At 42.0% G+C, this 23,275-nt stretch overlaps 2 protein-coding genes across 2 annotated transcripts in view; one reads left to right on the top strand and one right to left on the bottom strand.

The window, feature by feature from the left end:
* Window positions 1-12,048, top strand: part of STAB1 (stabilin 1) — a 103,984-nt gene extending 91,936 nt beyond the window's left edge. The window contains exons 59-69 of the mRNA XM_035106132.2: window positions 1,083-1,276; window positions 1,934-2,078; window positions 2,853-2,986; window positions 3,515-3,680; window positions 3,902-4,008; window positions 4,276-4,395; window positions 7,463-7,609; window positions 7,784-7,891; window positions 8,694-8,840; window positions 9,548-9,658; window positions 11,244-12,048. Of these exons, the coding sequence (XP_034962023.2) occupies window positions 1,083-1,276; window positions 1,934-2,078; window positions 2,853-2,986; window positions 3,515-3,680; window positions 3,902-4,008; window positions 4,276-4,395; window positions 7,463-7,609; window positions 7,784-7,891; window positions 8,694-8,840; window positions 9,548-9,658; window positions 11,244-11,300 (1,436 nt within the window). The 3' untranslated portion in view covers window positions 11,301-12,048. The remainder of the gene's footprint in view (window positions 1-1,082; window positions 1,277-1,933; window positions 2,079-2,852; window positions 2,987-3,514; window positions 3,681-3,901; window positions 4,009-4,275; window positions 4,396-7,462; window positions 7,610-7,783; window positions 7,892-8,693; window positions 8,841-9,547; window positions 9,659-11,243) is intronic.
* A 455-nt stretch (window positions 12,049-12,503) lies between these two features.
* Window positions 12,504-23,275, bottom strand: part of NT5DC2 (5'-nucleotidase domain containing 2) — a 33,960-nt gene continuing 23,188 nt past the window's right edge. Inside the window, exons 9-14 of the mRNA XM_035106133.2 lie at window positions 22,716-22,817; window positions 21,546-21,627; window positions 19,467-19,553; window positions 16,548-16,688; window positions 16,245-16,309; window positions 12,504-15,786 (exon numbers count right to left, since the gene is read on the bottom strand). Of these exons, the coding sequence (XP_034962024.1) occupies window positions 15,525-15,786; window positions 16,245-16,309; window positions 16,548-16,688; window positions 19,467-19,553; window positions 21,546-21,627; window positions 22,716-22,817 (739 nt within the window). The 3' untranslated portion in view covers window positions 12,504-15,524. The remainder of the gene's footprint in view (window positions 15,787-16,244; window positions 16,310-16,547; window positions 16,689-19,466; window positions 19,554-21,545; window positions 21,628-22,715; window positions 22,818-23,275) is intronic.

Here is a 23,275-nt window from a genome sequence, read left to right as displayed (position 1 = left end):
ATGAGGTGTGGACTTTGGAAAGCTCAAAAGCTGTATCTCATTACAAACAAACCTTCCCCAAAGGAATATTTGGGAGGCTTCTTAGCCTCTGAAGATAATTGTTACTTTATATTTACAGGTGGAGAACTGCTAAGGAGAATGGTTTCTGAGAGGGTTACTTTAAAGCACACTTCCCTGAATTGAAGTCCGTCCCAAACTGCTCTAGTTATTGAAACTTAGAGACAGAGCACTGGTCATGATTCCAAAAATCTCTCTGTCTCGTTTGTTTATAACAATCAAATGTTTGGATTCTCAAGGGTTTTTTTTATTACTCTTTTTCAAACATTGCAGAGCCCTGACAATGTGGTATACTTGTAGTATAAATAAAATAAAATGTAATTTACCTTTAGAAGGTCCTTGGACATTAAGGTCATCTGTAACTGCTCTTCTAAAGTACTTTCTAAATAGAGATGTTTATAGAATCACTTCTGTCAGATTCCAATCTGGATGATTAGTTTCCTCTATACCAGAATGCATTGCCGTTGTGGAGGTACATTTTTCAAATTTTGCAAGCTGCTTCCTTTTTTGCACTCTTTGTAATAGAAGCTCATCAAATGTAAATCTTAAAAATGAGCTGTCTTTCCATCATGTGGGCAGTTGCATAGCAGTGTAAAAGCACAATTGTACATGTATGTGTTTTTTAAAAAGTATTCCTATACTTCAAAAAGAGTGAGTGGTGAGTTGATGTTGCTTTTAATTTTCCCCACCAATTCTGAGTACATGTACAAAACTTGTTTCCACATTCCAAAACCTGGAAATCCTACTAGAATTCAATGTCAGAGGGATGACGGCATCTCTCAGAACAGTTGTGGAACAGTTGTGGAACTCATCCCTACTCCCCTGTGTTTTTATATTTTGTTGGAAGCCACCTATAGTGACTGGGGCAACCCAATCAGATGGGCAGTGTACAAGTAATAAATTAATAGTCTTATTCTTATTAAATGGCAAAAGAAGTACCAGGTGAGTCTTGTTCCCCAATTGGTAGCAGCAGGATTAGAGAGCCAGAAGTGAGGCTTTACTGAAAAAAGCTCTTTTTCATGCAGCGATTGACCGGTGTGGGAATAACAACGGTGACTGCAGTGACTATGCCAACTGCACACAGATTGGGATTGATGTTTCCTGCAGCTGTTTCCCAGACTACGAAGGTGATGGCTACATCTGCAGCCCTATTGACAGGTGTGCTGATGGCATGAATGGAGATTGCAGTGAGCATGCCACTTGCATCAACACAGGCCCTGTAAGTATGACCCTTGGTATAATACAGAGCGCAGCAGTCCTAGGAAAATTTTGGGGTGAAAACGGACAGTGGCTATAGAAACTTTGAGGTTCTTCACATTAGCACTTGCATTCTTGTTGTCCGCTTGCAAACCCAAGCTTCAGTAAAGGAATGTGGAATTTTCTGTGCTATACAACTGTAGCTAGGAGCTTAGTTTGCTTGTCGGAATGCTGCATATAGGAAATAACTCCCCACCACCGCCCCACCCTTACATTTCACTTTTAGCAAAATCAAGGCAAAGCACTGCCTAGCTGGTTGACTTGAAACCACTTTTGCGAGAGCAGGGAAACTCCCACGCTTCTCTAGCCTCCTGGGAAAAAAAAACATGAGCAGGTCACCACCATTTTCAGCTCATGGGAATGCATGCAAAATACAAAGCACATGATGCAGGCGAAAGATTTCTATCTGGATTTGGAAATGCAATTCAGTGAAAAGTGTCACCTAAGAATTAACCCCTCTTTGAGCCTTCCAACATGTACAGTTATCAGGAGATTTACCATGTCATTTTCCCTTTGGCTTGGTGTTCAGTTGTCTTTCCCCCAATGGTCCTTGCCTTCTGCATCGCCCTGTGTTTGGCCATAAGATTGCAGTGATAATGTGGGTTCCTTTGCCCTGCAGAATTCCCGGCGGTGTGAGTGCCATGCCGGTTACGTTGGAAATGGAATCCAGTGCTTGGAGGAAGCTATCCCACCCATAGACCGTTGCTTGGAAAAGAATGGGCAGTGCCACTCTGAGGCTCTCTGTAGCGACCTGCATTTCGAAGGTACAAGTCCTTGTTACCATTCTATAATTTCCATGGGACAATCCTTGTTTTATAAGATGTACTGTTTGTATCTGTAAGATTTTAAATAGTTTTTAGTGTTGTATTATACACAGTTGTAACCTGCCCCAGGACCTTAGAGTGAAGGGTGGGAAATAAACCCTCCTCTGCCTCATTCTCTCCCTTGTAATGTGTGTGTGCAGCAGAGGGGAAACCCCAGACCCCATCTTGGCAAAGCTAAATACATACCCATTCAGGTCCATCTTCCTCTTTCCTATTAACACTCATCCAGTTTGATGAGCTTTCCTCTGCTGCCCCTCTTGAAATTTATTGGTGACCTCTTTTGCCTGCAGATATCTACCACCTCTTTCCTTGACTATTTCGATACATTATCTATTAGATCAGAGGATATCAGCCCCCAGGGTACACTTATTCCTTGGCACTACCATGGAAAGCCTACCCAAAAGCTATCACTCAGCTTTCTTTTCCATGACCTCCCCTGTCTCCGACACAACACTTTCATTGAAAATGAAAAATCCTCACAATCCGAAAATACAATTGCAGCTCAATCTTTTGCAGGTCACCTATTGCATTTGGGTTGGAGACTGTGAGTCTGCAGAAGAAAATGAGGGGTGGGAAGCGCTAGCCCTGAGTTGCAAAGCGTTTCCCTCAGAGATGGGCCCACAGTCATTTGTGCTGGGCATGCCAAAGGGCACTTTCCCAGATCTGACCCACAGCAATGTCTAAAGGGGCCAATATTTTACGCTTGTTTTCCAGAAAAAACAGTCGGGGTCTTCCACCTGCAGTCTTCCCAGGGAAAGTACAGATTTACGTATCAAGAGGCTGAAGAGGCTTGTGCTGCTGAGGGAGCTACAGTGGCCACTCTTAAGCAGCTGTCTGCGGCACAACAGGTAACAGTGCAGCCATTCCCTCGCTAATTTCCCTTCACAGTTGGTCTGAGGAGTTCAGCTCTCCTCCCACCAAGTTGCTAAGAATGTGTGCGCACCGCGCATGCATGTTTGTGCACGCATGTGCCTCAAGAAGCCCTCGACATTCCTATTGGGTGTTGGTTCCCTGCCACAGCAGTTGCCTAACACACTCAAACTATTTCAGAAGGTGGGCCTACTGTGGGTGCTGACCTGTTCTTTCTGTGATGAAATAGGCCATGAATGAACAAGCATGGAAGGTAAATGCTCCTGGGTGGGTTCCTCCCCCCCCCCCACTCCTGCACTCCACCCAATAGCAACATTTGGTAAATGAGCATCTTGCCTATGACATGTGAATGAAATGAAATACTGCCCCCTCCAGCACAGGCATGGCTTCGCAGTCTGAGTGAGACAGGTACATGGTATATAAGAGCAAGTTGGCTCTCAGTGCTCATGGTCTGACAAGGACGATAAGGACGATAAGAGAAGCCTGTGTTTCTTCTCTTTCTCCAGATGGGTTTCCACCGGTGTATTGTAGGTTGGCTTTATAATAGGTCAGCAGGCTACCCAACTGTGTACCCGAGTCTGAAGTGTGGCGGCCACCATGTTGGAATTGTGGACTATGGCTTTCGAAGTAACGCCAGTGAGAAGTGGGATGCTTATTGCTACAGAGCTCAAGGTGAGAAAGTATGGCTTGATCAGTATGAGTTCAAACTAGGGATAGCCCAAGTTTGGCTAGATGGGGATATTGAAGCTAGCAAGTGCCCCAAGCTGAATCAGGGATGGAATAGAGAAGTGAAGCTAAGTGGGATGGAAGCTCTGTTGCCTGAAACTGATTTGCATGCCAAATCATGGCATACGAAAGTTCACACCATCTCTTCCTCCTCTCCCCCGTTTCAGATGTGCAGTGTGTCTGTAGGGATGGGTTTGTGGGAGATGGCTACACATGCACAGGGAGTCTTGTGGCAGTGCTGGCCCAGAAGGCAAATTTTTCAGTCTACTATTCTGTAAGTACATTAATGCTTATTTTGGCTGGAATGGAGCAGGGAGGCCTCGGGTGGTGACGTTCTCTGTGTATTTTTGCTGCTATGTGTATCTGAGAGCAGGGGCTCCCAGCTTAGGGGGTCATGGACTTATCCCAAGAGGTTCATGAAGAAGTTATTCTACCCACCTGCTTGCTCGATATTTAAAGGAGAAGGGGTGGTGGCGGCGGCTGCTTTCAAGAGCAGAGCTATTCTTTTAGGCTGATCACCACATTCCTTTCTCTGTTTCAGATGGTACTGGATTATGCCAATGCCACCCAAGAAGGATGGGAATTTTTTTATTTCCTCTCCACAGACATGGCTTACAAAACTCTTTTTGTACCCGTGAACTCTGGCTTTCGGAAAAATGCAGTAAGAAATGCAAAACGGGACTTTGCGATATTATTTTGTTCTTACACTGCGGCCTTAAAGTGGTTTAGTTTTGGTTGAATGAACGCATGAAAAATTGTATAGCTTATTCAACCAATGGTCATCACTGTCTACAAGAACTGGTCAAATATAACACCACTGAAGTAAACACATTCGAATCAGATTCCCTTAAAGCAAATGACTTGCAAAAGAAGAGATTAGATTAAATGTTTATTCCCTTTTCCCATGGAGTCCTGGGAATTTCTGCAGTCTTAGGGAATAAAAGTTAGTAGCACCTTGGCCAAATTATGTTAGAATTATTTGGGGAAAGCCATGGCAGCTAAACCGTAAATCTAATTCGTTTGTTGCATTGATAATAGCCTCAAAGTAGTTCTGAAACAAGGTTTCTATTTCAGAGGAGGAGACTTTCTTGCATTCCACACCCAAATAAAGCCAGTGACATCAACTAGCCACATACCGTGTTTCCCCCTTTTTAAGCCGTAGTCATAATATAAGACAGGGCAGGATTTTTAAACTGTGTAAAATTTAAGACATACCCCGAAAATAAGCCATAGGTCGGCGCCCAGCAGCGCCGCGCGGAGTGCTGGATCAAGGAGCTGGTCTGCAGAGTCAGCGCTCAGCAGCGCCGTGCTGGATTGAGGAGGTGGTGTTCCGTGCGGCGCTGCTGGGCGCCGACCCTGCAGGCCACTTCCTCGATCCGGTGCTCAGCGCAGCGTTGATCGGCGCCGACCTGGCAGGCTGCCAGATCCACTCTGCTCTAAAAAGCACAATAGCAGCGGCGGTAGCAGCTCACGCCATTTCCCCGCTTTGTTTTTTTCCCAAGGCAATCGAACGAAGCCGGAGGAAAGAATGCGGGAGCCTGATTGGCCTCGGATCGAGGCAGACCTGAAGGGAAACTGTTCGGGGGGGGGGAGAGCCGGGAAGCGGCACTCGGTATCCGGCTGCAACTCTGCACCTACAGTACATAATCATTGGAGGGCGGTCATTTGGGGCGCAAAGTGAGGTTTCTGCAAGGCATCTGGCATGGAAGGGCGAGTAGGGAGGCTGGAGGAGATGGGGGCGAGGATCGTGGCCTTGGTGCAGAGCGCACGTCACTGGCACGCTGGGTCCTTTTCCTTCAGTGAGTGCCGGCCGGCGGCTCCCACGCCTGAGGTTCTGCCTTGCGCCGGGGCTGCCGAGGAGCCTTGCGAGGGAGGAAAGGAGGAGAAGCCGGAGCCACCTCCACCGCTTCCTCCTCCTCCCCCTTTGCCACTGCCGCCTCTTCTCCTCGCTGCAGCGTCTCCCGGGTCCTGCACGCTGAAGCGCGGGCTGATGGAGGTTCACTCCGCTTGGATCGGGCTGCCCCTATTGCCTTAACGCTCTTGCAGGGCTGGAGGGAGGAAGTGATGCGCAAAAGGAGGTGCAGGCATTTGATCCGACTGTGCGCTTTGGTTTGGGGATCTGCCGTTTGGTTCAGTTACTTTTCGTCCCCTCGCTCCTGCACGGTGCCATCCTGCACATTCAGTGGCGCGTTTACCCCCAGGGGAAATGTGTGCGGCAGTGGCAGCAGCAGCAGGATCGCTGCCGAAAGCTGGTCCCTGGCCGTCAGAGCCCCGCTGAACTCCACGGGGCTTTCTTCTGAGTTAGGAGCCATAGGATCGCGCTGCAATTGGCTGGGACTCTGCGGCCTCCTCTGTTGCACGTTTAGAAGGAAACGCAGCAGCAGAAGCGGCACGTCTTTATATTTTGGGGCCATCTGATCCGGGAGTTTTTTAAAAAATAAATCGGTTCCTAAGATGTGTGATTCAAAACTGAGGGAGCTTTCCTGGCTTCTGTCCCTCTTGTTTTAAACAGAAGAGTTCAGGATGAGCTGCCTTGTTGGACCCTGGGAAAGTTTCCTCTGTTAAATAAGGTTAGAACGTGGTGGAAGCCTCAACCCTTTGTTTAGCCATAGCGCCTAGATTCTCTGGGCAAGATATATAATGCCATCTCAATGTCTTCTGTCCCTCCTAAAATAGTGGGTCGGCTGTAGCTTGCTTGCATCTCATCCCTGCTGTGGGCAGAACAAGGCACTGAGGCTCTATTTGTTTCCCAAAGAATGGAAGGGGGGAATGCTTGTGATGACAAGAATTGAGATGGATCCTATGCATGTTTACTGTGAGCTTAGTGAGTCTTAGTTGAAGTAAGTAAGGTATGTTTAGGACTGCTACCAATTAGGGAATAAGCGAACACACAATTATAATTGAAAAAATGTAGATTGCTGTACCATACTTAATTAAAAAATAAGACATCCCCTGAAAATAAGCCATGGTGTGTTTTTTTAAGGAAAAATAAATATAAGACGGTGTCTTAAAAAAGGGGAAACACGGTAGTCCCTGTTCTTGTGTCAATTAAATGCAAATGAAAGCTTTGCAACAGAATAGCTTTGAAGAATGTCCTCAGAGCTGAGCTCCAAATTTATTTTCTGAGGTTTAAAAACAAACTCTTTGATCTGATGGCGGAAGGTATTTTCCTTTACACTGGGGTTGTCCAAACAATGAAGATAACATAGCTAGTTTTATATCACTAAACTGACCTCACTTGAACAGAAAGCAACATATTCAACTTGTGAAGGAATGCAGTATTTGCTGTATCTGCATGGCCAAGCACCAGGGGTTATATAATGGATGGCTCTTTGCTCCAGTGAAGGTTTCCATGAATAGAAGGGCACCATTTTTAAAAGTCCTTCTCAATCCTAGGGAACAAACTGGGGGTGGGGGGGGAGAGAGGTTCAGGGGCAGCAAAAGGGGAATTAGTGAAAATTGGTTTCCTCTTCCATTCCACTCACAGAGGCTTCCAAGGGATTGACAAACCTACGAGTGGAGAGATACAATTCAATATAGCCCTGTCTGTTCAATCCCTTCCAACGGCTCTGCCCCAGCTGTGCTTGTGTTGTGTATGTATATTGTGTTGTCATGCAGAGAGGTTGAAATGAAGGTTGCAACGAAGTTTGCTATGATTTTTTCTCTCCTCTTTTTCTCACCAATATCATAACTTTGAATGGAACTGAAACTTTTCTTTGTCTTACCAGTCTCTAACACTGAACGATCTGAAGCTTCATGCATCTGTGAGTGACGTGGCCCTGATGAGCTTCAATCTCACCTCTGGTGCTGTTATACCTTCACAAGCTGGATTCAACCTTTCAATTGCAGATTCCACGAATAACACCTGCTTCCCTGTAAGTATCTCATATCAATATGGATAACTGGACAGAATCAGCTTTACCTTTATGGATTTGACTCTGTAAAATGCTTTGCACCACATGCAGCAAATTTTATTCACAATCCTGAAAGTCTTTAAATTGTAATTCACTGGTTTAGTAATTCGGGTTTCTTCACTTTTATTGCACCAGGGTTGTAAAATGATCAATAATTCAGTGATAGTTGAATGGGATATTCTGGCCTCCAATGGGATCATTCATGCTATTGAAGCACCTCTGATGGCACCTCAACTTGACCAGGTTGGTTATTAGTTGGTTGGTATTAATCTTTCAGAATTATCCTGTTGCAGAATAATCCAGTTTGCATCCCATTCATCTCTGTTTTACTACATAAGTAGGAGTTAAATTCATTCTTTTAAGAAGTGATGTGCTTTGCAAATAATGATCAGCAGATTTGACTCTGTGTGTTCCCAAGTCTACCGGTATATATGGAGGCCATGATGTTTAACCAACATGGATCTGATTATAATTCATTTTTGCCATAAAATTTCAGCTTTTTAAGATTGTGCGGTTACTCATTTTACAGAGGAAGATCCTGAACAACAAAATAATCCATATCCAATTTCACAGAACCTTTAAATGAAAATTCACTCCAAAACTAAGCCATAAAAATTACCCAGTTTCTTACGTTCAAGGCCAAAATGATACTGTAACTATCAAGACTGTATTCCGATTAGCTACCCAGCAGTAACAAGATAACCAAAATTAGGATCAAGATGCAACATTATATTGATCGGAAGAGAAGGAAAGCTGCAGGGCTACTTGGGGATTGGTCAGACGTACTTCTCCTTTATTGGTTGCTTCTTCCTGTCCAACTTCTCCGGCAGTTTTCTACAGCTTCACAGCAGGAAGCATGCCAACTCATCTCTTGCTCTGGTGGCTGTTTTCGGGGACAGAGATCCACCAAACATAATCATAATAATGGTAGCATTTTCGGATTTGCTGTAGAACAGCGCGGCAGTTTATAAAATGTTAGCTGCCTTTAGCTAAGGCAGGACTCTAATCCAACATTTTGAAAACCGAACAAAATTGCTTTTCACAGGTTGTTGGTGCCGTGAAATCACCTGCTGCTGTGACCATCGGTGTATCCATTGTATTCTCCCTAGTACTGTGTGCAATGGTGGCTGGAGTGGTGGCCTACATCTACCTCAAAAGGAAGAACCAAGGATTCCAGTTTCGCTATTTCAAAGTATCTTCATCATGCATTTCGTTTATTTAAACCATTAATATAGCACCTGTCATAGTCTCTAAATGGTTTACAAGGCCTGCAGAGTGTCAGCTCTTCATTCATTACTCCCACAGACTTCCCACCTTCAATTATATGGATTAAGTGGGGAAATATCTGCTAATCCGTTGCATTATTTCTGGTCACAGGCACCTGTAACACTGCATCCATGCCAAGTATTGGGAGGAATTCAACACAGCACTTGTTAAAGTCCCTTAAGAGTATACTAATTGTGCTAGTGGAATGGCTTGAGCAGGAGAAGGCACAGGAAGCCAGTACAGTTGGATGCGCAACAGATTGTATCTAGCCCTGATACTTCCTGTTGCTCAACCAGTTGCACAACCAGCTTTTTTATTTTTACGAGATTTATATACCGCCCTTCATCATATGATCTCAGGGCAGTTCACAGAATAAAATACAGGATAAAAACAAGTAAATAATCACAATAGGCAGGACAACTCTAGCTATCAGCTGATTTGGCAGGCCATGCTGCAGGTATATACGGGTGAGGGAATCCCTTTGAGCACTAACAAAAGAGTACTATATAAATACTGATTATTAAAGTTATGGACCAAATCGATGTCAGTGGTTTGTGCCTTTTTTAATTATTAATTAATCAGCTCTGCAGTTAGAAGGGCAGACATGTTAGCCTATTTCTACTTTGCCCGTAGGCTGAGCTGGAAGATGACGAGCCTTCTCCCTGGGAGGAAAGGAGCCCACACTTGGTGTCCATTCCAAATCCCATTTATGGAGCAGACATCTCAATCTATGAGCCATTTGAGGTAAGACATCTGATCTCCATGTTTTGTTGGTACATTTATACAAAGTGTAGCGAAGTTCCATTAAACCTTAGGAAATGAGGGTTGGGTGTTTTTTCTAATTTCAACCTTTTCTACATTTACTGCCCATATATAATCAAAATTAAAATTAATTAAGAAAGCATTTCTCATTAATCTCTTAATTGAATTGTTTAGAAGCCTCCTTGATTTTCAGGCAATCTGAAGAGGGATTACTCCCCCAGTCTAGTGGCTGTAACTAGCTATCACAATAAACCATCATTTATAATGACAGGAAAATTCTACCCTCCTTCTGGACTTGACCACTCCCTTGCAGCACAGCTGCAACTTTAGCTTTCCATTCCCTTTTCAATAAACTGCAGTTAAATTGTTTGCAAGAGCCCCCCAAAACTGTGGCAAACCTTAACAATGCTCTTTGAAGGAAACCAACTTAACTATGGTTTGTAGAAGTAAGCCAGCTTCTTCAAGATTAGCTACAGTTTAGGGATGAGACTAATGTTAAAATATTATTAATTCAAACTGGAAATGAACACTTCTGCTCTCCTTGCAGTCTCAGCACAAGAGAGAGGGGAGCATGCAAGTTTGTGGGAAAGCTAGGTTGATTCCTGTGATCACAAACCAATGGCTATCTTGGCATCTGAATACAAGCAAAGTTTGTTTTTCCATTCATCTTTCAGAAGGTGATCACCAAACTGGGATTGGCAGTACTTAGTATCTTGGCATAGTGCCGTTGAATAATCTTCAATAAAAGATCTAAAATGGTTAATTTAAGGCTGCCTAAAATGTGGCGCTGTGGTTAAACCACTGAGCCTAGGGCTTGCCGATCAGAAGGTCGGCGGTTCGAATCCCTGTGACGGGGTGAGCTCCTGTTGCTTGGTCCCAGCTCCTGCCAACCTAGCAGTTCGAAAGCACGTCAAAATGCAAGTAGATAAATAGGAACCGCTACAGCGGGAAGGTAAACGGCGTTTCCATGTGCTGCTCTGATTTGCCAGAAGCGGCTTTGTCATGCTGGCCACATGACCTGGAAGCTATACGCCGGCTCCCTCGGCCAATAATGCGAGATGAGCGCCGCAACCCCAGAGTCGGTCACGACTGGACCTAATGGTCAGGGATCCCTTTACCTTTTACCCTTTAAAATGATTGCTTACATTGCTCCTGCAATGTGCACCAAGCCACAGATGGTCCACATGGCATACCCTGTTTCTCATATTTTAAGACATACCCATAAAATAAGCCATAGCAGGATTTTTAAGCATTCAAGGAATATAAGCCATACCCCGAAAATAAGACATAGTGATAGGCGCAGCAGCAATGCCGGCCGCAGCAGCAGGAGGAGGAGGAGGAAAAAAATAAGACATCCCTTGAAAATAAGCCATAGTGTGTTTTTTTGAGGAAAAAATAAATATAAGACATGTCTTATAATATGAGAAACACGGTATTTGTAGTGGACAATTGATATTGCAGTGAGCGGTTTGCTTGTACTACAATAAGTTTGCAAAAGTCAAGCTTGTTCTCTATAGAACTCTTGTCAGATTAACTGGCCTAATATGTATTTGAACGTTTGTTTCAGGATTCTCTCACCGGAGAAGATTTTTCAGATGCCTTTGGAATTCGAGGCGACCAGTAAGCTGGAAACAACACTTTTCCAGAAGCTATGTAATTCAGAATGAACAGAATGTGGCTGTTATGGACTGCTAAGAAGCCTTGCCTGCCCTTTCAATGGTGACAAATTATCAAGCAGCTTTAATTGTAAATGTTTAACATACCTCAGTTCCATTCCTCTTCTCAAATACATGGGCAGGAAATTGGGACCCATAGAGCTCCTTGCCCTTGTATGCACACAGGGACTTTGGCAATTTTCTGTTTGAATGTAGCCCCCTTGTGCTGTTTTGGGTGTCAGGAATGAGTTTTTGGAAGTCATAAGGAGTGACAGTAGGAAGGTGAAGGATGGAAAGTCATGTTGCATTCTTTGGATTCTGCTCCTAAATCTTCAGGCTGAAACTTAGGGAATATGATGACTCTTGAATGTGTTTGGATCGGTGGATGCTGTGGAGAATCTTCAGTGGGCCAATAAAATCTGAGTTCAGTTAGATTACTTTACTCTGAAACTGCACTATGGAGCCTTCTGCCGATCCCTTTTTTTAAAATGTTACTTAAAAAGGCAGTTTGAAATAATACTGCCTGAAAACTGTAGGCCCATCTTTGTTTATAATCCTACTGAATTTATGTACTGTTCCGAGAATGACAGATGTTTGTAAATGAATGGGAACAAGCAAATGTTGTCAACCTTCATTAAGCGTTTGGTCATTTTGAACTAAGTGTTATTCAACACTTAGTAAGGATACATAATGGTTAAAATATATATTCTGCCTTACGATTGAGAGCCATTATTTAGTAATCCCCACACTGCTCCCATAAGAAAAGACAATGTCAAGAGAAAATCATTATCCCATGATGCAATACTTTAATTATTTTTGTAAAAATAGTAAATAACCAACAGAAGAAACATTCTACACTTGCAAGGTCACTTAGAACAAACCACAAATTCTGTGCAGTGTGGGAAAGAAGAATGAATGTTTGCGCACTGTTATGAAGTAGGCACACAGCTGACAACAGGATTCTATGCGAGCAGACCTGTGAGCCAAAACTATTTTACCTAGCTCGGGCAAAATTTGAACAAATCATTATTTCAGTTCTTCAAGTAGTTCTGAGCCATTTGGCATTATACAGAGTAGCCTACTTGTAATAGAATGAGGATAATGCTAACTTGAGCACCTTAGGTTGGGTTTCAAAAATGTTACAATAAAATTCTTAGAAGAATTTAGATCATAAATGTGCTAAAAATTACAGAACAATGTCTGACAAGTAATCCAGTATCACTTTTTCCAGAATACAGTAAATACAATGGAAACAGTATAGCAAGTTAATTGGTTTCTCCATCATGTCAGTCTTACAAGCTTTTTATTAAAATGCTCATTCCCTCCACCTAAATGTCTAGCCCAACTGATATATTAAACAGGTAGTTTTCCTAAGTGATATATTTCATGTTCAAAATCTAGGTCACAGATGGCTTTATGACGCAGGAATCATTGTTAGTTATTCATGTTATCTCTTCTGTGCAGTATAAAGTTAACTGGCACATTTAAAGCAGGCAACGGTAATAAGGAAATGAAGTGACATCAAGTTTTATACCTTCACTTTGAATGGGAATGCCCGGCCTTTCTAGAAATTCTATGTTGGGCAGGGCTTAACCCCCCCTCCCATTTTATTCAGGTTGTCACCCCTGTAGGTATTCCTCAGTGTTATGCGTTTGCCTACACAGTGCTTATCAGTTTTTAAAAGTCATCATGTTTGAAGAGAGATATGACATAGTTGAGAACATGTCAAAAGAGAAGAGGGACAAACAACTCCATCACAAAACATAAATAACAGCCCTACGTAGTCTGCATGTGTTCTGCAAGCTAATCATAGAATCGTAGAGTTGGAAGAGACCACAAGGGCCATCCAGTCCAACCCCCTGCCAAGGAGGAAACACCATCAGTTGTCATTAAATAGTAGAAAACTTCAGAGAGGCCATTTTAAGGTATGTTTATCATTCAAATCTTAAGCAGGGAAACAAAGTGATTTTTTTGGTCACAACTAAACTTAAGTCTATTATAGCTACAGAATAATTAATCAAACCACATTTTATAAACCTTAAAAGAGTAAAAAATAAAAGATACAGTACACGAAGGCCAGTATGCTAGTCTTAAACAATATCACTTTGGTACCATATACATAAGAAAGAGCAACATACCATCTCCTAAAGCATCATACAGTGACAACAATTTCTATAATTTGTCAGCAAGGCTGCTTTGGCATCGTTAGAATGCAATTTACCATGTCAATAAACAGTTCAGCTTTATTCCAGTTTTGAACTGCCATTTGTAAGACAAATTAGTTCTTGAGTTGATTTTTTAAAAAAATTGTGCTGGAATCATTTGGAGCAGCTTTATTTATTTATTGCCATACCTAAATTATCCAGCATAAAACCCATTATAGAATTCAATCAGATTGCAATATTTTAAAAAATAAACACATATCCCCCTGCCCAGCTTTTAATTTATACACCTGCAACGCTTACCAGAGCCAGCCCAAATGGACTTTGGTGAGTCTTCCAGGGAAAGATGCTCTATTAAATGGTATGTTTCTGAGAGTTGAGTGTCAGGGGGCTCCATTATGATGAAATATAGAAAAGATGTGTCGCCAAACTAGCTTCAGCCCCAAACGTTTGACTTTACAAATATACAGGGAACTGCCTTCTATCAAGTCAGATCAGTTGCAGGATTTTAGATGGAACATTCTCAAACATACACAGAGCTTTGAACATGAGGCTTTTTATATGTGCAGAGCATGTGCCTTAGAACTGAGCCACAATCGCCCTCTCTAAGTAAAAGCTAGCATCTTGAACTGAGCTTTGAAGACAATAGGAAACCCATGCAAACACTGGAACACTTAAGTTAACATGGTCTTGATAACTCACCACTTGTGTTAGCTGATGCTTCTGAGGAGTCTTTCAATGGCAGCGCCACCTATTGCACAGTGAAAGAGACCCAGGTTTACATCTCATACAAAGGGGAAAGCACCCGTGGCTTCAGCCATTGAACCCTAGGCTCCTCTTTTGCAGCACAACTGGTGATAGATTGTGTCCTTCATTTGTGTCCAGCTAAAAAGTAGCAGATGCTTAAACAATATGCCATTTGTTTCCATATTTTGATCTCATTAAGAAATAGGTTTGACATTCAAGCTACGCTTATACAATGGTGAAAAGGAGTTTTTAGAAATATATGGGATGGTATATTTAATAGGGCTGATTGACACATGCATGCACATCATGTGACAAGTGCAGGAACTACCGTACGTTCATTGTTGAGCCATTACAAAGCTACCACATCAGCTGATGTTACCACAAACACAGTGCTTTCCAATGGTCAGGTCACACATTGTGCTATGAGTCAAAGTGTAATAATCAAGTGGTACATGTGGACCAATCCACGCTCTAGCATAAATGCACACTACCTATTGTGAAATCTCACTATGCTCTCAGCAGCAGTCATTGATCTACCGGGTGAGAAACTTTGCTTGTTTAGCCCTTCCGGGCCATGCTAACAATAAGCTCTGTCGATCACTACATTTGTACATAAAACTGAATTGGCTATATGTTGTTTATTATACTGTGCTCAGTTGTGCAAAGAGACACAAGCTAGCACCTTTGAATTTATAACCTAATCAAGTGTTAATCTAGCACATTCAGAGCTGCTGGCAGTTATGAAAGTTTAAAATTCTTTTGCCAATGATTTAGAGTGCATCACAGAGCTAATGAACCAAAAGTGATTCTGGGTTAGGTCTTAAGAATGTAAATGTGTCCACATTTCCGTAGGAATACATCCAGAGCTATTTGCCAATATAATCACAGCTAAGTCACATCTAAAAGTCTGGGTAGAGACATGGACAAATAGAGCTGTATAGTATCAACATGTTCTGAGAATATCATTGGATCACGGCTACACAGTGGACAAACTCTGGATCTGAACATTTTGGGTAGAATCTCTATGTAAAAGGAACTTCTTTATGGAGACAATGCACAGGAACCTAATTTACCTTTGGACTTCTTATCAGTGAAGCATTTCTAAGACATAATTTGTACAGCTTGTACAGTTTTCACTCATTCATCTTGAGTATCTATTAGGAAGTGCTGGGAGGCAAAGGACAGCAATGGGCACACACTGTAACCAGGTTGCAATCTAAGGCTAAGCTGTTGGGCCCTTCATATATAACAACTGTATCGCAGCAGTGGGACGTACAGATCCTTTCACCGGATATGCACCATTTCCTCCAAGAATGGAGTCTTCATGCAACCAGTGCAGAGCTGGTCCATCCAGAGGGGAGCTTCATGCTGCAGTGGAGTGCGCCGGGGGTAGAAGGTGAAGTTGACATCATAGTTCAGCAGGCAACTGATGGATGCCATGTAGATGTCAGAGAAACGGATCAGTCTTCGAGAAAAGTAGGTTGGGTTGTGGAAGGTTCGAAAGATGCTTCCGAATTGGGGGTTAAAAAGATTCTTTGAAAGTGACCTGGAAGGAAATAATCTGATATTAAGCCATGAGAACGGAAACCCTTGAAAACGTTTTGGGTTTTGGGTTAGCTACTCAGAATTCTTCTGCTGTGTTTGGCCGGTAAATTTGTCTGTATAAGGGAGCACCCAGCATCCTCTTCAGAGCTTGCTAAAAGATTTTCCTACACCTCTTTAAGTTCTGAGAGACAGATGGAGAGTGCCTGACATGTTTGTCTTGCTACTTCACTTGCCTGTAAGTAGGCCACCTGCACCCCTCCAAAATGGAGAAAGAAAACTCTGTTCAGTATAGAAGCAAGCAATATTGGGGATTAACATATTATGAAAATGCCTTTTTAGTCACAACCAGCTCCTAATTAAGTGTGAGGTTTGTGTTTGGAATTTATGTAATAATGCAATGACAGGTTTTTTTTTGAGGCGGGAAGGAGCAGACGATAATCAAAAAATATCAAGACTCACCTAATTTCCTGTCGTTCTTTCATCCATTCGAGTAGCACCTGCCTAGATTCTGCATCTTGATACATCTAAAGTAAAAAAAAAAACCAAGATGTTTGAATGTTGAACATATCTGGATATCAGGCTAAATACATGTTCTAATACTTATGAAGGTTGCAGTTTTAAATCTCCTTTCATCAGAGAAAAGAAATACGAACAAGGAAATATAGCCAGGAAGTTGGCTTAGCTAAGGTTAGGGTGATGGCAAGCCTAACCATAATCATGCTAGGCAACTACCTAATATAATCATCATTTGGTCTATTTTACCTGCATTCTCTCCAAAAGTCCTGTAAGAGCCTGCTGCCAAGTCAAAGAGTGCATATATTGTTCTGTATTAATGATTCGGATTTCTGTTTCAAGTTCTGGAACAATGGCACCTGTCCTCCAACCATGCCGCAGCATGAGATCCTAAGAGAGAGGGTGGGAAAGGCATAGCATATGATACTGGTTACAGGTAGGTAGCCGTGTTGGTCTGGATCGAAGTAAAATAAAAAAATTCCTTCAGTAGCACCTTAAAGACCAACTAAGTTTTTATTTTGGTATGAGCTTTCGTGTGCATGCACACTTCTTCAGATACAGTGAAATGGAAGTTTCCAGGCACTTATGTAGAGAAGGGGTGGGGAGGGGTGGGGATGGGGAGGGGGGATCACTCAGAAGGGTGGTGGAAATGGGTGATTGACTGACTGATAGCTGTTGATGACCGCAAACGACTGCAAATGGTTTTGCATGAAAAAGCAAGGGTTGAGATGGCTGAAGATCGCTTATCATGTATAATGAGATAAGAACCCGGTATCTCTGTTCAAACCAGGTCCCTCCATGGTTTTGAGCTTGGTGATAAGTTGCAATTCAGCAACTTCTCTTTCCAGTCTATTTCTGAAATTCTTTTGTAGTAAGACAGCTACTTTGAGATCTTGTATAGAATGTCCTGGGAGATTGAAGTGTTCTCCTACTGGTTTTTCTGTCTTCTGGTTCCTGATGTCAGATTTATGTCCATTTATCCTTCCTGATGTCAGATTTATGTCCATTTAACCCTACGCCAAAGGATAAATGGACATAAATCTGACATCAGGAACCAGAAGACAGAAAAACCAGTAGGAGAACACTTCAATCTCCCAGGACATTCTATACAAGATCTCAAAGTAGCTGTCTTACTACAAAAGAATTTCAGAAATAGACTGGAAAGAGAAGTTGCTGAATTGCAACTTATCACCAAGCTCAAAACCATGGAGGGACCTGGTTTGAACAGAGATACCGGGTTCTTATCTCATTATACATGATAAGCGATCTTCAGCCATCTCAACCCTTGCTTTTTCATGCAAAACCATTTGCAGTCGTTTGCGGTCATCAACAGCTATCAGTCAGTCAATCACCCATTTCCACCACCCTTCTGAGTGATCCCCCCTCCCCATCCCCACCCCTCCCCACCCCTTCTCTACATAAGTGCCTGGAAACTTCCATTTCACTGTATCTGAAGAAGTGTGCATGCACACGAAAGCTCATACCAAAATAAAAACTTAGTTGGTCTTTAAGGTGCTACTGAAGGAATTTTTTTATTTTACATATGATACTGTGATGCATCAGTTCATAGCCTGAAGGAAACAATTTTTCACCCAGTTCTTACTCGCCAACAAGCAGGAAAGCCACTATTTGTTGTTAGCTTTTCGCTTTATCCTATAGTCTACTCTTTTCTTTCTCACACTATTTAATTTTTAAATAAACATTAATCTTCTTTTAGGTTTATTAGTCCTTGAGGTGTCAGTCCTTAGGAGTGGAGAAGAGGGGGTGGCGATCTCTGGGTTGAACAGAATGTGCTACAGGAATGTATGGTGGTTATGTTTTATTTACAAAAAAGAGGAAAATTTCTTAATAAACAAAATGCAGCAGTGATTATGTTTGTAGATGACAGCGTCTGCAAATTGCAGGTTAGGGAGTTTACTCAAGGCCAGATCATTCCCCAAACCAGTCAACCACTCATGCAGACTTGGTTTTATTCCCCTTAATGAAATATATTTATACCCTGCCTACCAAAACATGAAGATAGCATACAAAAGATACAATACATTCCAAAAACTATGATGTCAGATACGATAAAAGTACCCAATAAAACTATTCAGTAAAAGCTCTGCAGAGTTTTTCTAATGGCAGCCTCGGCAAGGAAATCAGCTTGAGTATAACTGAGCCAGCGCACAATGTCAGCTGGCAGGCTGGAGCCCTTCAGATGAACATGCAAAGAGCTATAGCAGGATAGAATCCTATGCATCGTTAGTACAAAACAAGTTCCACTGACATCAGTGGGTCCTGGTATTTTTTACTAAGCATGCATAGCAATGGGCGCCTGTCCAGCAGAAGCACCCTGCATCCCCCCAATCCAGTTTTCTGGAATGGTTCTTGCAAGGTGCAAGGGGTTGCTGCCAGAAGGAAATAGTGCCTCTCTATTCACAAGGTATACAAGGTAGATCCTGGCCAAGCAGAAAGGCAAGAAGTGGTGGGAGGAGAAATCTCTCATTTTGCAAGTTGCCTTTAGAAAAATAAAATGAAAAATATGGTTATATATGGACTGTGGTTTGGAAATGTGCCCCAAAAGAGCAGACCAGAAGAAAGTATTTGACCTTTTGCAATAAACTTGATGTTGGTATGGGTTTAAAATCAGGACTGTCTAAAAAGAAACTACCTATGCAATGGGAGTTGATCATGCTGAACATTGAAGAATCAAAGCCATAGTGTCTTCCACAAATAAATCCTAGAGCAGGGGTAGGCAACCTAAGGCCCATGGGCCGTATGCAGCCCAATCGCCTTCTCAATGCGGACCGCAGACAGTCCGGGAATCGTCGTATTTTTACATGAATAGAATGTGTCCTTTTATTTAAAATGCATCTTTGGGTTATTTCTGGGGCCTGCCTGGTATTTTAACATGAGTAGTATGTGTACTTTCATTTAAAATGCATCTCTGGGTTATTTGTGGGGCATAGGAATTCGTTCATTTCCCCCCCCCCCCAAATATAGTCCGGCCCACCACATGGTCTGAGGGATGGTGGACTGGCCCATGGCTGTAAAAGGTTGTTGACCCCTGTCCTAGAGCAACAATACTGAAGAATGAAGCTTATCCTTGGATTCCGGTAGCAAGCAGAGGCTACTAAGTAGCACTGAGCTAAAATTCCAAGTAGGCCTGCAAGATCTTGTACTTACTGCAAGATCACTGTACAAATGGTCACCAAAATAAAGGACTTTGGACCCCCGCCAGCCTGTTAGCCGCAGAAAATCAAACAGATTGCCCTGAAAAATAAGATGAACAAAAGAATGTGAGAATAAACTTAAATATCTGGTTTCTTCTTGCAAAGAAAAACAGTGTGTGCCGGTCTTGAAAAGGTCAAAAAAATAAGTCTCACTACTTTGATTTTTCTACAGAGCCAAGGAAACAAAGAGAAAATATTTGTTCAGAATAAACTGCTTATTAAAAAAAAACATCCATGGGTAAAAGCTTAAGGAGTTCTCACGGGAACTTTGTCAAATTAGGGGAAATGGAGACTTTGGAACGCTAGATTTATAATCCCATCAGTCCTACAAATTCATATCTTTCACGTTGGTTGTATTCAAGGAAACATTCTTAAATTTATAGACTAACTGATCCCTAAGTGTGTGGTGAGTTAAATTGTTATCTTATTTAGCCTCACTGTAGCTTTGCACGACAATCCATTGCTACTCCAATACTTACAGTTAAAAAACTACAAACAAAAAGTAGTTGTATCCAGAAAGCAATGAGACTGATGTTAGTAATGATTAATTTTGGTCCCATTACTTTAAATGGGTCTGCTTTAAAGCATAGCTAAGTCATGATTCATGTTAGTGATTTGCTATGTGCAGAACATTAATTTCAAGATAGTCTGGGCACAATTTCAATATGCTATTCCCAGGGCCCTCAAAGTAGGATACAGGCTACCTTATAAAGGTACACTTATTTTTTGCAGTGACCATTATCTGTTACTAAGCTTCTCCCCATTGGCCCAACTTCTGTATGTTTTGACTTTGATCTGTCCTCAGATATCCTAGCAGCAAAACACAGGCTGCTGGGTTCCCTTCACTATTACTCATGCTTCCTAATGAATCCCTGGCATGACCAGAACTAGACTTCCATCATCACTGACGTCAATCCCAACCCATCACATTCAAATTCACGCAGGATGAATGAATGACATTTTTTGCTGTTTAAAAGATCATTCTAATTCCAACTTTAGGAAACTTTCCCAACATTGGCATGCCTGGTAAGAATGGAGAAATGTGTTAATTTCAGTGGGAATTTGTTGTCAACCACATACACACACATCAATAATCATCTCCCTAACTATGGCAACCATTCAAATGTTTGTGCTGGGAAGATTTTAACATATTGGATTCTAAGACAAGAGTCTGGTAATAAAGACATCTGGGAAAAACACAACTAGGAAACTGCGGGTCAAAATGATTTCCCTACTGGGACACTTTTACCCATGTACCCGGTATTAGGTCACATATGGTATGAGTATACAGAGCCTTCCTCATCTTCTTAGTCTCATCCACACAGCATTCTATTAACAAATCTGGAAGATATTTAGCCATACTATGCTTGTTTGGATGATGCTACAGCCATTGTCCAATTGGCACCATATTGTTATGACCAAGATCATTGACTCAGCAATGAAATGCAGTGACATAATTTGACATTACAGTATATAATTCTGAAGGTCCGATTTGATCACTGCACTGCCTCAGAACCATTTCTGAATTTTAGAGAGCTCAACTGCAAATCACATAAAGTGGGTTACTAACAATTTTTCATGGTATATTCTACTGATCAATAAATTTCTAGCCTTCCTCAAAAGATTTTTCAAGACCCTGCTAACTCCTAGTCTACCTGCGGAACACGACTACCTCGTCTACATATTAAAATAGGAAAACGAAACCTCACTCGACTGTTTTCCTTCAGAAACAATGGGATGAAATCATTTCAAAAGAACAGGACAAATATGTTTATGACTTCAGAGGGATAATTATCCACCTCAGCTTTTATCTTATGACATATTTGCACCACAGTTCTAAGAATGGGAGATTCTAAGAAAATGGAAATAAAGAAGCTATGGAAAAAGTATAAAATTACAGCTATTAAACAAGAGTGGCAAATACTTGTTTCGTACTTGCTCACATACTTTAAAGCAACCCATTTCCCCCCTCTAATATCTGTAAGCTAAGCCACAAGCCATGAAGTAATAAGATTCTGTTAAGCAATCTTACCTGTTTGTAAATTTTCCCCTTTTCCAGTTTGCTTATTTTATCCCAATGAAGTGAACCTTTTTCATCCATTTTCCTGAAGGGTCTACAAAAGTCAAACAACTGCTATTACAGGCCTGAAAATGAGTGAGTCTTGCTATGGAAACTTGGAGTAAGATGACAAAGGAGAAGTGATTCCTTAAGTCACTTCGTAGTTAAATCATTAGTTTTTATTATGTGAGCTGTTCAAAAGTGTGTTACTGAAAGCTGCAGGAGGAAAGAAATTGGCCCATTTATTCACAACAGTTTGCATAATGAAAGTGTATAGTCTGTTTTAAGAGAAAAAACGGCCACTGCATGCTTACTTTTTCTAGGATGTTAGGGACTCAATATATATAACCACTTCAACACACATGGCAGCCGGGATAGAGGAAAAGGTGTCCTAAAAATAGTTACAGTGGAACCTCGGTTTACGCCTACCTCCGTTTACGAACACCTCCATTTACGAATGCCGCGGACCTGGAAGTGTTTATATCCGGGTTCTGCGGCACTCAGATGCACAGATGTGATCTGCACAGCTCACGCATGCGCAGAAGCGATGTGCGCAGCGCGCACAGAAGCATGCCTTCGGCGAGTGAACGCCTCTGTGGAATGGATTGCGTTCGCAAACTGAGGTACCACTGTATTTGGCTTTTTGTACATGGATGCTTGACTTCAATGGCTTGGATTACACATAGTATTAAAGACCTCAAATATTCCGCAAAAGGCAGGGGATTAACATAACACATTTCTGTACAATTTGACATGCAGTTTTAGAAGAAGGAGCTTGGGTTGGTCTGGCCAGAATTTTAAAATGCAAAAAAGTAACTTGGCATCTTGAAAGGAAGCCCATTATTGCCAAGGAAACCTTCTACATGACCATCTTTAGGATTATAGCAAGGTCACAATGCTGTGCTGCATTAAAGATGAACAGCTGCTGTCAAAACATGGCAGCTGCATACTTAATTCCCCGCTTCCCTCACCCCACCAGTCAGGGTTCCTGCCCATAGCCTGACATTCCTGCCTCTGCCCCCCTTTATCATCAACTAATGATGTGGGGCAGAGAAGCACAGAATCTGCAGTTGCCATTTTCTGTAACAGCTGCAGAGTTAAATGTAATATATAGGTCTGGTATACTACAATCACAAAACATACTTGCGTCTATCAGTGAAGAAATTCGGCTTATCTGCTTGCACAATGACCATGTCGAAAAGGTCTCGCCAGTTCTTCCCAACCATGTGCTTCATTCCTTTATCACTGCAGACAAAAACAGGGAAAGGTTATTTCATTTAATCCAGTGTATGGTACTCTAGAGAAAGATTTCATTTTGATCTGATGAAAGACATGGATTATCTGCCAAGATTTTTTCTTTTTTAAAAAAAATTCTAACCTGCCTTCCTAACAGCACAGTGGGAGCTGAGTTTTCTTAGGGCTTACTGTTTGTCTACACCAGGGGTAGGCAACCTAAGGTCCATGGGCCGGATGCGGTCCAATTGCCATCTCAATCCAGCCCACGGATGGTTCAGGAATCAGCGTATTTTTACATGAGTAGAATGTGTCCTTTTATTTAAAATGCATCTCTGGGTTATTTGTGGGGCATAGGAATCCGTTCGTAATTTTTTTCAAAATATAGTCTGGCCCAACACATGGTCTGAGAGACAGTGGACCGGCCCATGGCTGAAAAAGGTTGCTGACCCCTGGTCTACACAAAGATG

This window comes from Zootoca vivipara, chromosome 2 (genome assembly GCF_963506605.1).
Source record: "Zootoca vivipara chromosome 2, rZooViv1.1, whole genome shotgun sequence".
NCBI classification, from domain to species: Eukaryota; Metazoa; Chordata; class Lepidosauria; order Squamata; family Lacertidae; genus Zootoca; species Zootoca vivipara.
Note: the sequence above shows the minus strand (reverse complement) of the source record. Positions and strands in the feature narration are given on the sequence as shown.